We start from the raw sequence: 14558 nt of genomic DNA on the forward strand, positions 1-14558 counted from the left end.
ACAGAGAGCCAATGAACAGAAGCCAGGATTGTGGTTGAATAAATCTGTTGAATAAATCCCATCCTCTCATCCTCTTTAACCCTTTAAAAGCAGCAGAGAGTTTAATGAGCCGATGTGAAAATGCCCCCAAAATATTCATAAACTCTACAGCTTCTTTTTTTTTTTAACTGAGGATTGTTGGTGTCCAATGTCATCCATCATATTGATACACACAACATTGAGGATCAGTTTACAAAACGTCCAGAAAACGAAATTAAATGTATCTGAAGAGCAAATGACTGAATTATCTGAGGAGGTTAAGATTGTGCAGAGTGGTAATAAAAGCTGCAGAGTGCTGCTCCCTGCTGGCTTTGCTGCATACATGAACATGCTGTGAATTATTTAACTTAGTGAGTGGAGATTTCAGTTTTAATCCAGTAGCTGGCGGTAAAGCGACATTTTGAAAGCGCCCATTCAAAAACAAAGAAGAAGAAGACGAATAAATATACCTTTAACTTTCACTTTCTTTCTCTTCACTGTAGACGGGGACTGTGAGGACGACCTTGGCGCAGTGTACTACATAGACTTGTTTTTTATTTAGTTACGTGACTGACAGCTAACTCCTGACGGTTGAATTTGGTTAATTATCGAAGTCAATCATCTATCGTGTGATCCGATCAGTTTAAAGGTCTCTCTCGTTCTTTCGGTTTAGTTCGTCGACAACAGCAGGTTTGTGTCCCAATCTTTCACAAAACATGTCAGACCAACACCAGAAAAGACAGAAGCGATGCAGTGCAGTATAGAAAGTGAACTACAATCTGATGAATGTGCCTTTTTTTCTGCTTTTCCTACACTACAGGTGAAGTCATGTCGCTTTTACTGAAGAAAATACAGCACATCGACGAAAGAGCAGCTGATGTGTTGAAACGTAAGAGACCGTTTTATTTTTTAAATAGAGGTTGATTTATTTAAATATATTTAGTGGGTCACAGGGTACTTCTCAAGTCTCTTAATTGCCATATTGACGCCCGTCCCAAAGCTGTTATTTAGCAGGGAGGAGAGAGGAGAGAGGAGAGAGGAGGGATCTCCGAGGAGCCATGAGAACAGCCTTCCAGGAAGTGTTTACGGCCTGTTTTTCAAACATGTAAACATTGAAGACTGATCTCAGATTAAACTCGAGCTTTAGATTTGATAAGTTTTCTGATTCACCGTCTAGTTTAAATAAATGTGCATTGTAGACTGAACAACAAAAGGACCACAAACAACTTTCTTCATTTATTAGAAAAATTTGTGTTTTCATGATCCGACATTTCCCTCAATAACTTTTATTATGGAAACAATTAAAGTCAGAGAGAGCTGAAGAGATGATTCTCTCTCTCTTTCTCTTTCTCTGGAGAGAGAGAGAGAGAGACTAAACACTTTTTACATCATTCATCATCATTTCATTCAGTCACGTGAGGCGGATCATTCCTGAGCGTCTGGTTTGATGAGTTATATAATTTAAGAGCAACCATAATCATTCTGGGTTATTTAATAATGACGTCACAATCTGAATTTCAAAACGTACCGACGCAAATAATTCATAAATAAGACGATCGCATTCCGCCGATCCTGCGCTTATAAACTGGACACAGTTTGTTAACAGGCTACAGAGAGAAAACACCTCTACAGTGATGATAACTGTGTGTCTTTATTAGCTATTAGTATTATTAATTACTATTATTAAGTACAGTGATCATGTGAACAGACACAAACTTCTCAAAAGTCTCTCCAGCTGTTAAAGCCGATTAACAGCTGATCCAGCTGTGATCAGCTGATCCTCCGTCATCAGAAACAGACGCAGCTTCACGTGACGCAACTGAGGAAAGGACGTCTCATGTCTCTTAGAACATATTTCCTTGTTTCCTCTCCTCGCATGGTTTCCTCCATGCATCCCTGGTGGGAGGGACTAAGACGCAAGGAAAGGACGCGAGTGAGGGAAACGGGGATGCAATTAAGCGACTTGAGAAGTACCCACAGTTGCAACAGTGACCCAGCATGTACAATACCAGGGCCCTGGCCCACCTAAATGGAACAGGACCATAATAAATGTTAATAATAATATGTAAATAACTGTGAAAAGGGCCTATTGGTGCTGGAAACATAAAAACATCTTTCAAAAATGAGGTAAACTGAATTCAAACCAAAATCAGGGTTCCCAGTTCTTTGAACATTCTCCTATTTTCATTGAGCTGAGAATGAACTTTAGTCTATCTATCTACTTATGTTGTGCTGTTCTTCAGCACTGAACATGTCCTGGACAATGATCCATAGAAAAAGAGTGGGAACCCTGCGAAGTGTTTTCCAGCACTTGCCCAACTCCTCACCTTGTTTTTGCAGTGGCAGGTTTGTACACCGACTCAGACATCGAGGTGCTGACTCCAGAAGAACTTCTTCAGCTGTTTCCTGCAGTTATGGATTTAAAACTGAGAAGGACCATCTTTCATGTAATCCACAAACCGGTGAGCTAACAAGTGTGACTAGAGAGGGAATTAAATAAAGATAAATAACATGGATAGAAACTAGTCACGAGGATTTGTAAAAAAAAGTTGTAATATTATATTTTTGTTTCAGCGGGAGGTTGAACTGGTCCTAAACAAACTGAAGGGGTTCATCCCAATTGAATCTTTCAGGGGTATGTACAGCCTTGCTAGCAGTTGCTTTCACTTTCACATTTGACAGATTTTCTGTTTGTTTGGACCATGAGAGTGGAGGCATTACATGTAACCTTGCTAATATTGTACAGGGACCAAATGTCCCGATTTGTCCGGGATTGTTCTTCCAAATTGTGCCATTTTTCACCCCAATTAGAATAACATTAATAAAGATTATACTTTATCATGTATCATGTTCAATCACCATAAACTCATGTTTCACTCAATATTTACTGAGGGAATAAATCAAGTGAAAAGTAGGGTCATTTTCTCATTGACTTCCATACAATCAGGCTTCTTTTTGCATCCGGAGGAGTCGCCCCCTGCTGGTCAGTAGAGAGAATGCAGGTTTTAAGACACTGCCGCATCGACTTCGCTCGGCAGAACCAGAGGTGGCCGCCTGGTTTGAATATACGGTCACCCTATTATATTGTCATCCAGATTCTAACACTCACAACCTGATTCTCTCTCTCCAGCTGCTCTGACTGACAATGGGGTCTTGGTTGATTACCTCCGAATCCTGAAGGACATGAAGACCCAAATGGATAACGTTCAGGGTTTCCTTGACGCTCACATCAGCCTTATGGAAGAATTCAGCAAAAGTCAGCCAGAAAAAATTGCATAAAATTGGCACCACTGTTGGCCATCGACCAGAACACACATTTTATTTTTATGAGTAAGTAATTGCTTTAGTTTGTACCCTAACAGAGTCTTCGTCAGTCACCGATTGTTCAGTGGAGCCCCACAGTGGCAAAAGTGATGACCGAGCACCAGGTGAATCTCTCTCTCTCTCTTTCTTTTTCTCTCTCTTGGTTGAGTACTGAGATTGTGTGACTGAAAATAATTGAGCTTCAAATGTCTTCTATGTCTGCTGGGTCTTCTATCAACACATTTTAAAATACATAATCATCCTTTTGATAAGGAAATACCTTTTAATCCAGTGAACTGTTTCATACACAAAGCCCACAGTGGGGTTAAGTTGTGTATTAGGGAATAATATCTGACTTTGGACCTTTGCACAACAGCTCCTTGAAATACATTTCCAAGGTTTTGAGACTTTTGCTAAATATAGTGTACCTACTAGTGTAGTGTTGGGGAATCACCTCTTGTACTTTTTTTTTTTTTTTCTTCTTTCTTTTAATAATTGTTTTTAATTTTAACCCTGTATTATTCAGACACCAAATGTGATATTTACTTTTGAATTAGTTTTGGCCACGAAAAGAAAAATAAGAATTCAGTGATTCAAACTTCCATTTAGTCGATGTTCCCAGTGTTTAATTAATACTCTTGGAACCATTTTTCACTGAAATACCAAAAATACTTTGGCCTCTAAATATTTTTACATATAGGTGTTAAGTTAGTATGGTTTATTTCATTTTTTTGAGTAAGTAATTGCATTAGGTTGTACACTAACAGAGTCTTCGTCAGGTCCAAGTCCTTCAGTCACCAGTGGTCCAGTGAAGACCCCCAGTCACAAAAATGATGGTCGTGCACGAGGAGCAACAGGTGAAGCTCTCTCGCTCTCTCTCTCTCTCGTTTAATGAGTAGCATCCAGTTTGAAGTTCCATTACAACTCAACATGATGGTCTCTTGACGGGTTGAATTTGTAGATTATTTACAATACATTTTGGAGTCAGTAAGTACATTTCATGTTACAGACTCTTTGCTAGGTTCAGGTACCTCAGACATGGGTGATCCAGTGGGGCTCTCTACTGGCCTCACTGGTGGCCATCCTCCACAAGGAACACAAAGTACATCTTTCATCCTCTTCACACTTTCATGACGTATACGATTCTCTCATGAATCTCATTCTCATGTTTGTTCAGATTTTAAAATACATTATTAGCCTTATGATACTGTAATACCTTTTAATCCAGTGAATTGAATCATACACAAAGCACACCTTGTGCTGGGGAATAATATCTGACTTTGGACCTTTGCACAACAGCTGATTGAAATCTAATTCTAAGTTTTTGGGACTTTTGATAAACATACGCTGCTGTAAGAACAATTCTATTCCACTGTTCTTTCAAATGTCTAAATCTGTGTCGCATGCACAACCATTTTTCTTTCTGTAGCCATGCTGTACAAGATGGTCGTCGGCGGTAAAACCTTCGATACCCACCTGAAGCTGATGGAGACAGTGACGAAACGACTTCAGAATCAGCTCCGGCATTGTGAAGGCAATCGGGATAACCAGATCACTTTTGTCTTCTGTCCGATCAGTTCACGCATTGCGTCAGATGTTGAGGCAGCCATGAGTAATGTTACAGGTAAGGGAAGGAGTTTTTCAGCCCGTTCATGTTGAAATGGAATATTGCATTGGATTTAGATAATCAAAGTTTAGTCATCAACATATTGATGTGTTGGACAACAGAGAATCTTTTGGTAACTCTCATTCTCTCTTTTGGTGTCCTCAGATGATAAACCTGTCATTCTGGTGTTGATGCACCACACACACGAGGTCAGGCCCACATCTATGAGAACGTGGCGTGATGACGCTAGAGTTGTGTTGCATGTCAACGTCTTCTACCATGAGACGGTTGGATTACTGAAGTGTGAACGAAATGATGCCGCCGTCACTGAGATACAAACCAAATTAATGGAGTGCTTCATCCAGGGTGTGGGTACTGACGTTAATGTACCCAGTGGAAACTGGTGGAGAAATGATAAATGTTTCTTCAATTAATTCAAAAATAAAGATTAAATAAAAACATGTTTGCTTCAAAGCATGAATGTGCAATTTTGCTGTCCCTTTTATTATACAATTGTGTTGTAGAAAGTGTATGTAAGGTGCGATGACTAATATACCGTATACTCTCAATAAAATGCAATTATGTGTGTAATCATATAGTCTGCTGTGCTTTTTTTTTTATGGCATTGTAATTATGATTAAAAACCATGAGCCTGGCTCATTTTCGCCATACATTGTGTAACAATAGTCTGGATAAATTATTTTATAATGAATTACTTAAAACTTAGCACATTCAACTACACCACACCCATGTATTGTGTGTCAAAATATTTGTGTGCAGTAGCATTTAGATTAGAAAATGTCAGTCTTTGTATCTCGTACTCAACTCTGCACCTACGTGTGTGTGTGAAATACAGATGTAATGTTTTGACGGACAATATTCCAAATGCAGTAATTATAGATGAATGTTTTGTGTTGAATTTTTCAAAATCAAATTTCAGTCCAACCAAATGAGTTACATTTTTAGTCAGCACAACTTAATTGAATTTTTCCAATTCAAAAATGACTTTTTGTGCTAAACATTCGCTAGGTCAGGGGTGGGCAAACTTTTTGGCTCAGGGGCCACAATGAGTTTTAAAATTTGACAGACGGGCCGGGCCAGTAGCAGATGGATGGAGAGTGTTTGTGTGAACTAATGTAAATTACAAGTAAAAGCCATGACCTGAAAAGTAAGAAAACTTGCATTTCATTTCAGTGGGAACAGTGTTGTTGGTCACCTTTTTTTGCCAGTGCATCAAAGTTTGGTGTCAGTTTGGTTGTGGCAATTGTCAGGACAGATCTGAGGTGTTCATCAGTTAACTGGGATCTGTGGCCTGATTTGTTGATGTTCAACACGCTGAACGTCTTTTCACACACGTAGGTAGAGCCAAACAACACCAGCATCCTCTGTGCCATCCTCCTGATGTTTGGAAACTTGGCTTCGCTTCGTGAAGCATAAAACTCATCCAGTTTAAGGGAGTTGAACTTCTCCTTTAAGACGGAGTCACACTGAACTTATAGGTCAAGGTTGAACCCCCCCTCCTACACACACACACACACACACACGATTGTTTGTTGCTTTTAGGAAGTATGATTGTAATTGTTTGATGTATGTTATTGATTTATGATCAGTATTGTTCATATAAACTGTTATATTTTAGGGAGCAGTTTTCTGTGATGATTTTGTATGTTGGTGTTGTGATAACAGCTGGACGTTATAGTCAGTGCTCCCATTCAAACCTTCACCACCATACGCTGCACCCCCTTTCCATTGTAGCAATGGACCCAGATAATATAATGTTCAATAAACTCTTATGTGACCATGAACATATGAATCATTTTAGAATTCAACAAGCTGCAAAATCCACGTGGTGTTTTCAAAGAGAACAAATTGTAAATATTTTCTGTCATAAAGAAGCTGAGAGAATAAACAGTGAACCAACCAGGTCTGTGTAACCGGAGCTGAGGGATGAAAACAGCGCGCAGTTGCCTCTGTTGTCGCTCGTTCTCCTCTTTTGAACGAGAAAGTTCCTCCTTGTACTCCGCTATGGTTCTTTCAAACAGACCAAAGATCTCCTCAGCAGCCGCAGTTAGTCGCTGGTTGACTAAACATCTCAGCATTTGGACTTTAGACATCTTCACTAACCCACAGAAACTTCTCCTCCAGACAAACTAACCGTTAAAAACGGTTCGCTCACTCTGAGCTGCACTCTGTTGCTAGGTTACTTCGGGTCCGTTTACTTGCTGCTAGCATGCTAACTTCATTAGCTCCGTAGGACACTTGGAGACAATCCACCAAAGACAGTCAAAAACACCGTTTACTCTCCTTTAAAGTGTTTGAAGCGGAACTTGTGGCCGTAAAAAACGCCTGTGGTCCACTGGTAGAACTGGTGAGCACCGTCTGGACCTGCGTGTGTAATGTAGTTGAAAAGGTTCAGGTTCAATCCCGCTAAATGGGAAAACTACGCCACCTGCTGTTGTAAATTTGTACCTGCACTGAATAGTAGACGCAAAGGACTATGGGTAATCCTGAACGCAACGGAGCGGAGGATTCATTACTACGGGTCCGTGGACAATATAATGTTAACTAACTTTAAAAGTACATAAGAGTTGAGCTGGCTTTATTTTGTTGTATATTATTTGTCTTAGATTATATTCGTCATGTTTTCATTAAGTTAATTATACGTTTTTTATGTGTTTCATTGCCAGTAAAAATGTCTCCGGTATAGCTAGCTAACATTAACGTGATGCCGTCTTTCTGAACAGAGCATGCGCTGTTGGCCTTTGTCATATATGCAGGTATGTTACAGTATGTTGTTCTATAGAGTGTGATACTATTTTAAACATGCAGATGGAGTATTTTCTATAGTCTACATGTTTATTCATTTACACAATTGTTATTATAAAATGAAAAATACTTTTAAAAAAAGGTAACAGTCCAGTGTGAGAAATCTGTGTAAATATATTTTTGGTTATATATTTTTTTATATTTCTCCTCAATTTCTGTTCTATTTCGGCTATTTTATTTACATGAAATTAAACCCACTATACGATCACTGTATCATTATACCACTGTGTTAGTGTATTTCAAAATGGGTAATCCGGAACGCAACGGAGGATTCATTAGTAGAGCATGCGCTGTTGTCCACAAGTGATGAACTGATGAACTGTTGTCCTTTGTCATATATGCAGGTGTGGAATAAACCTGCTGTTACCACAAGCCTGACCAGCACCATGAGATTAGTTTAGCCAGGAGACATCTCACAGAGGTTACACGTGGACAGAACCAGCTTCATCTGCTAGGTCAAGCGCCCGATGCTTTTATTCTGGAAAGAGAAAGCTATTTTCCTCTGAAAAACCAGGCCGGAAGTTGGACATTGTTTACAAACTGCTTCCAGTCGGCATTCCAAGTTAGAGCGTATTGTGTTATTTTCCGTTATTTATTTCGAGGAATATTTCTGACAGACTGCCACCAACGAGCGTTCTGCACCAACAACGCAATGACAAGTTACCAAAAATGATATTCCGGTTAGTGAAGCTAATTTGGTGCACACCAGTTAGCTAACTGTTAGCTAGCTCAACAGATAACTCACTGCATGGCTGTGTGATTACTTTGAACAGCTGTTAGCTACAGGGAGGCAAATAATGTCTGTACTTAGAAGCTTCTCATCGGTAACTATCCCGAAGAGAGTTTTAGGTTACTTATATCTGTTTTGCAGCCAGGTTAGCTGTAGTTAAGTTAGCTTGTTATGTCTCTGCAACTAGCCAGCTGTTAGCTAAAGTTTGTCCCACTTCGTTGTGTGTCATGCTCATCGGTCGCGTTCTGTTGAGACCGATTATTAGATCGACGCGTTCGAAAATCGTTCGTTTACAGAGTTGCTTTGCTGTCAATGAACTCCCACTCCGGAGGCTGCATCCCACATCCACCAGTCACTGTTGTAACGTCACCGCGCTGAAGCTATCTGCACACGTGCTCCGACTAAAGGTAATTAAATGAAAGTCTTTAAAAGAAAGAAACAGTGCAATATGATGATGGTTGATGGTCGTTCCTCTTTGTTTTAGTCCTGTCTGTATCGGCGAACAGTGTGTGACATGCAGCTAGCCAGTGTCTCCTATGGCAAAGAGACCATACCTGCCTCAGGTGATGGTGAGGAGGGTGGTGGTGGTTGTGAAGAAGCTCTGATTAGAGAGGAGACTGGGACAGAAGATAAGGAGCGGAAAAAGATGAGTCCAGGTCAGGTGGATGCAGTCACCATGAAGGTCCCTCAAGACACCAGCGCCTCCACAGAGCCGGGTGAGTACAACTGCCGGGGGTTTGCCAAAATTTAATTCAGCACCTGTTTAAACTATTTGACTTGGGTACGCTCGGGGGGGGAAACAACTTACACAGTGGCACTTTGTACCGGAGGGATGGATGGATGGATGGAGGTTACACTAGTGATGGGCGGATGGAGTCTAATTGTGCTGGAAAAATATTTGAAAGTACGATGACATTTGGTGGTTTGTAAAACGTATAGAAGCCTGTTAAGAAGCTCTACAACACCTTCCTGATTATAACAATTTGTGTGCAATTAAAGTCCAAGAAGACTGTGTGCTATTATTAAAACTTTAGTACTCCTGTTCATAATTGCTTCATTAGATGCAATTATTATTTTTGTTAGTGGTTCTCAATTCAAAAGAGAAATGATCCCTCCATCAGTCACGTCATGACATTTGTTTCCCTTTTTTATCCAATTAAATCACTTAAAGTGTATAAGATATTGCTTCATCTTGTTGTGAACCATTTCCAAAAGCTTTGGTGAAGCACACTGAGTGTATAGTTGTCTTTTTGGTGCGCCTAATCAATATCTTAAGGAAAAAGCCACATGGGACAAGTATACTGTGTTCCTGAACCATGCCCATGCACCCCATGTGTGTGAGTGCTCTCCTATTCATGTTCATACATATACAATATGTGTGTTTGTTATATTGTAATTTATCTCTCAAGCAGGATCAAGCGAGAGGCAGATGAGGAGGAAGATAAAGAGGGCGAGGCAGAAATTGAAGAAGAAACAGCTCAAGTCGGCTGATACTTTGGATACGTTAATGTCAGAGCTTCCGTTTTCTGTGACCAGCCCCACTACATGGAAAGAGCTTGCATGTATGTACGTTCTTAATATGTTTTGATGAACTCCAGAATTCACTTTTCCTTTTTTAAATATAAAGTTGGCTCACCCCTTGTTGTCTAGTTTCCAACTCAGAGTCGACCCAGAAAGAGAGGAAGAGGAAGAGAGGAGACAATGGAGGGCGAGTGGACAGCGAAGAGGATGCAGAGAAGAAGAAAAAGAAAGAGAAAGAGAGCCAACGACCCAACTACTTTGTCTCCATCCCCATCACCAACACACAGGTGATGAATTACTGGTCTCTTCACTTTGCTGTACTTTAAGGATCATGCTGAAGTTTGTGCACATTGTGTCCTGTTTGTTACAAAACTGCAGATACTTCTCTATATCTAAGCTTTGCCAGTTCATTTACAGTTGATCAGCCTAATTATAAATCGCGTGATTCTCTCACTTCTAATAAGTAGCTTCCAAATTCCCAATATCATTCATGGTTGCAACTCAACCACCTGCTCAAAAGACTTTACAAAAAATATGTGCTTCCATAATCATTGTGATGGATTATCTGTATCATAAGCATGTTTCAAGTCTTTCATGTTTATCTCCACACTGCTAGAATAAATGGAAATGTGTGGATGCATGGGAGGTTGTAAAAACAGCATTCAAAGTGTAAAGGTATGATTTGGACAGTCGGCAGTAATTTGCTAAAGATTTGTAGTAAATTGACCAAAACATACAAAGACGCTGGTGTCGTCCTTCACGAAAAACATCCGTGTGGGTTGCTAAACTATACTAGAGGAGATAAGAGAACCAGAAACCCTTTAAATGATCTGTTCTCTCCATCTGTCTTTGATGAATTTAGTGTCTGACACTTGGTCATGGTCAGTGTAGCTCGATCTATAATGGATAAAAACTCTGAATTCAGGTCAATTACCTGACAGATGATGACTCTGAAATTTGAATGCTTACTGACTCAAAAGCTCCTCTGAATGAACATTGATGGTCCTCATCTATTGACGCCTCATCTGTGATGTTGAACGGCAGAAGTTGCTCCAGTTTCTCCTCCGTTCAGTCTTCCCCTCCGTCCATACTAAGAGGAGTGGAGGGGTAGGACTAGAGACAGAGAACAGCCAGTTCATGTGTGTGACAGCGTCTGCCGGCTGCTGCTAATTAAATGTATCCAACGACAGATCAGTTCAGCTGTGAGCGAGGTCCAGGAGGCGGTGCTTCAGCAGGAGCCCCGATTGGCCAAAGCCATGCTCCCCGTCCCAACTCTCCACATCACGCTGTTAGTCACACATCTCGCCAGTCAGGAGCAAGTAGACCTGTAAGTGGACGCACACACATGAACACAAACATACAAACAAACCCAGCATACACACAGTATATTGAGCTGTCTAATGTATCCTGTAATTTGCAGAAATCCTACATTATGAAGAGTGGTGCGCACCAAATTGCTTATAATTGGAGCCATAAATTCACAAGCACATCAACATGAACACGTGTCGTTACTTGAATGTTAAACAGTCCATTAACTGGTGAAGTCTGAGCTGTCAGAAAACCAAACGGTTCAAAGTTCAGATAGTCAAACAAAATGCAATCCAATACTAGTGTATGCTAGTGTATCAATACATGTGATTGTAGACCACCGTATATATTGCATTGTTGATTTGTCGCCCTCTTTATGTACACACGCATGCATATGATTACTGACACAGACCTCATTACAGAAAATCTGAAATCCTATCTTATGATGTTTATGATGACATCTCAATTTAGGAATCCTAAATTAGGGCGACATAGAGACTTTTCTAAATTCAAAATAACTGCCAAAAATGGCGGCAGCACTGTTGTTAGGTCTGTATGTCAATGACAGTGAAGATGGGGAACAATACAAACACACAAAATGATTGAAAGGCTACTTCAAACTGCTTTAAATTATTATATATATTATGTATATACTAAACTAAAAAGGTTTCCTCTCCTCCATCGATATGTTTAGTGCTCAGACTCCTCACAGTGACAAGTGAGAGCCGTTGATTTTATGAACGACCGGTACATTCTAATTAGATACAGGCATGACCGGACGAGTAGCGATTAAAGAATCAAATTTACAGTTCTAGTTAGGATTTCTTAAATTAAGGAAAGATAAGAGGTCTGAGATGGGATAATTGCAAAAGGCATTGGATTTATTAATCCAAAAATACAGCCTTAATTGTTATTAAAATGTCTTAAATCAGCCTTTAAAAGGTCTTAAAAATGTGAGAAGTAGGATTTTAAGAATATTTTTTTTGCGTATATTTTTAACGTTATCGCCCGTATAAAGACAGAAAGTACTAACCAAAGTAGTGTCTCCATTGAGGAAAAATGCGACCAATTTCTAGTATTTTAGGTAAACTAGAAGAACTGTGAAAAACTAATTCCCACGTTGAATATGTGGTTAAAAATAAAAAGTACATTTCATATTGTGAAGTTGTCGTCCTAACATTTCATGACCAGGGTTTAAAAACACAACTCAATGCAGCTCTGGAACGTGTCGGCCATGTTTATGTGGCGATACTGATGCTTAATCTGCATCACGCAGAAGATTGTGTCATTAGTAATCACTAGATTCACTCGTTATGTAATATGAGAGGGAGGGAGAGAGAGGATTAAGTTGTGAATTGGTGTGTGTGTTGTGTTGTGTGTGTAAATTCATGTGTATATTTCCTTATAGGGCGGCAACAGTGCTGGCTCAGTTCGAGCCGTCATTGGCTGAGCTACTGGGTGGGCGGGACCTGGTGCTGCCCTTCTCAGGGATCGGTCACTTCAGGAAAGAGGTGGTGTTTGTTGGGCTGGCCCCCGGAGAACACAGACACACACTGGACAGCGTGGCAGGTCAGTGTCACTATATTACATTTTGTTCATCATAGTAGTTTTCTCAGTGCTACTCATGCTGTATATTACTAAGGGGAAACATTTCATCAGAGGATGTTAATGTGATACTGTACGTTCTCTTTTGTGTCCCGGTGGAGGGACGTCTGAACTCGGGGTCAGCTGAGGACTGCAGCTGGTTGGAGGATTTGTAGACTTTGTTATGGATGCTCGCTGACGTGGGGGATTTGCTACGGGTCACAGATTAGACCGCTTTAAGGGTGCGTGGGGTATATTCTGGGGGTTGTCGGTGGTAAAGTGAGTGGGCTAACTCTCATTTAAAGTTCATAGGTGGTCCAAGCCTGCCTGTTCTTGTGGACATGCGTTAAGGTGATCTTGTGGGGAGCAGGCAGAATGGTTTGACCTTACATGTGGCCCTTCAGTCGGGTCCTGTACTATAATATAACACCGTAAGAACATAATGGATGTCGATGGATGTGAGCTCGAGTTCTTGATAGTCAACCACTTGCACTCATTTGATATTGAGTGTAACGACATCCTCGTAGATCTGGTCAAATTATATTGTATTTGCATGATTTTCTGCGTGTGTGTGTGTGTGTGTGTGTGTGTGTGTGTGTGTGTGTGTGTGTGTGTGTGTACCTGCATACTATTCACACACACACACACACATCTGGGGTTGTGCATGTGACATGCATTCATTCATCTGATGACGTCTGTTGTTTTTTATCTGTACAAGTGTGGGGGTGTGTGCAGAAGCATTTATGTGTGTTTTTGTGTTGTGCCTTGGGCAAAAACACTAATCTAACATTTCTAAGAGGATTCTGTGCTCTTGCAACACCAACACACACACACACACACACGCACTCATAATTGCTTAATAAGAAATATGAAGGGAGGGATTTGCAAAAGTAGACGCATGCTTTTCTGTACACAGGCTCAACAGGAAATGTCCCAGCCGCTCATCCAGTGTCTTAACTGCTCAGAGCAGAGCAAATACTACATTTGGCATGTTAGTGATGGCCGAGACGAATCCCAAAAGGCATTTCATCTCGAGGCTTGATATGAATAGGAAACGCAGTAAATTAATCTTTTAAATAGAAAAAGCTACAAGGGCTGAGGTTTTTACGTAATTACCACAGCTATCAGGTTGAGTTAAATCTTAGGCAGTAGTGATGTGCTTTTCATGCTAAATAACCAGAGAAGCGTGTGGTAGTGATAGAGGGTGTGTCTTCTTCTTGCTTAGACATTCAACATGCAGCATAAAAAGTGTTAAAGTCTGGATCTATCCCATCAAACTGTGCCTCTTAGCTGACACAAACACAGGCAGACCCTCCATAATTGACCCAACCAAACACAATCAACTCTAACCCTTGAGTGATGGAGTGCGAGCTGCAGCAAATGTGAAGTGTGTTGAGAAACTATTAATAGGAACCAATTTTACTCAATTGCTGATTTGATCTTGACGTTTGGGCGGTGACATTTTGCCTTTACATGGCAGTAGTTGGGCTTTAAAATAGCCCCAAAAACACAGCAACACATCTGTATAGTCTCATTCTCTGAACACCTGTATGACCCGCAGCATGTCGACACTTTCAAAACGCTTGTCAAACAAAAAGAGCGGTCATAAAGAACGGTGCCAAGTAGTTCCAGATTTCTTTCCCGAAGTTTTGTTAATATTCC

At 40.4% G+C, this 14558-nt stretch overlaps 2 protein-coding genes across 5 annotated transcripts in view; both read left to right on the forward strand.

Annotated features, from left to right (window-relative positions):
- Window positions 1–478: 478 nt before the first annotated feature.
- On the forward strand, window positions 479–5521 carry LOC116393625 (uncharacterized). 2 transcript variants are annotated; one of them, XM_031866123.1, is made up of 9 exons: window positions 479–708; window positions 839–907; window positions 2359–2480; window positions 2593–2653; window positions 3149–3274; window positions 3381–3446; window positions 4089–4178; window positions 4751–4945; window positions 5093–5521. In XM_031866123.1, the coding sequence occupies exons 2-9, from the start codon at window positions 847–849 to the stop codon at window positions 5359–5361; spliced, it is 990 nt and encodes a 329-aa protein (XP_031721983.1). In that variant the 5' UTR covers window positions 479–708; window positions 839–846; the 3' UTR covers window positions 5362–5521. The 2 variants fall into 2 exon arrangements, with proteins under 2 accessions (XP_031721983.1, XP_031721984.1); XM_031866124.1 differs by having other exon boundaries at window positions 4101–4178.
- Window positions 5522–7960: 2439 nt separating this feature from the next.
- akap7 (A-kinase anchoring protein 7) overlaps window positions 7961–14558 on the forward strand; it is a 34950-nt gene continuing 28352 nt past the window's right edge. Inside the window, exons 1-6 of one of the 3 annotated variants that reach the window (XM_031865995.1) lie at window positions 7961–8890; window positions 8968–9199; window positions 9893–10045; window positions 10134–10291; window positions 11195–11331; window positions 12721–12881. In XM_031865995.1, coding sequence (XP_031721855.1) covers window positions 8711–8890; window positions 8968–9199; window positions 9893–10045; window positions 10134–10291; window positions 11195–11331; window positions 12721–12881 — 1021 coding nt within the window. In that variant the 5' untranslated portion in view covers window positions 7961–8710. The remainder of the gene's footprint in view (window positions 8891–8967; window positions 9200–9892; window positions 10046–10133; window positions 10292–11194; window positions 11332–12720; window positions 12882–14558) is intronic. The other 2 variants (XM_031865996.1, XM_031865997.1) reach the window with 2 other exon arrangements.

Source organism: Anarrhichthys ocellatus, unplaced genomic scaffold, assembly GCF_004355925.1.
Source record: "Anarrhichthys ocellatus isolate YVR2014 unplaced genomic scaffold, GSC_Weel_1.0 scaffold34, whole genome shotgun sequence".
NCBI lineage: Eukaryota > Metazoa > Chordata > Actinopteri > Perciformes > Anarhichadidae > Anarrhichthys > Anarrhichthys ocellatus.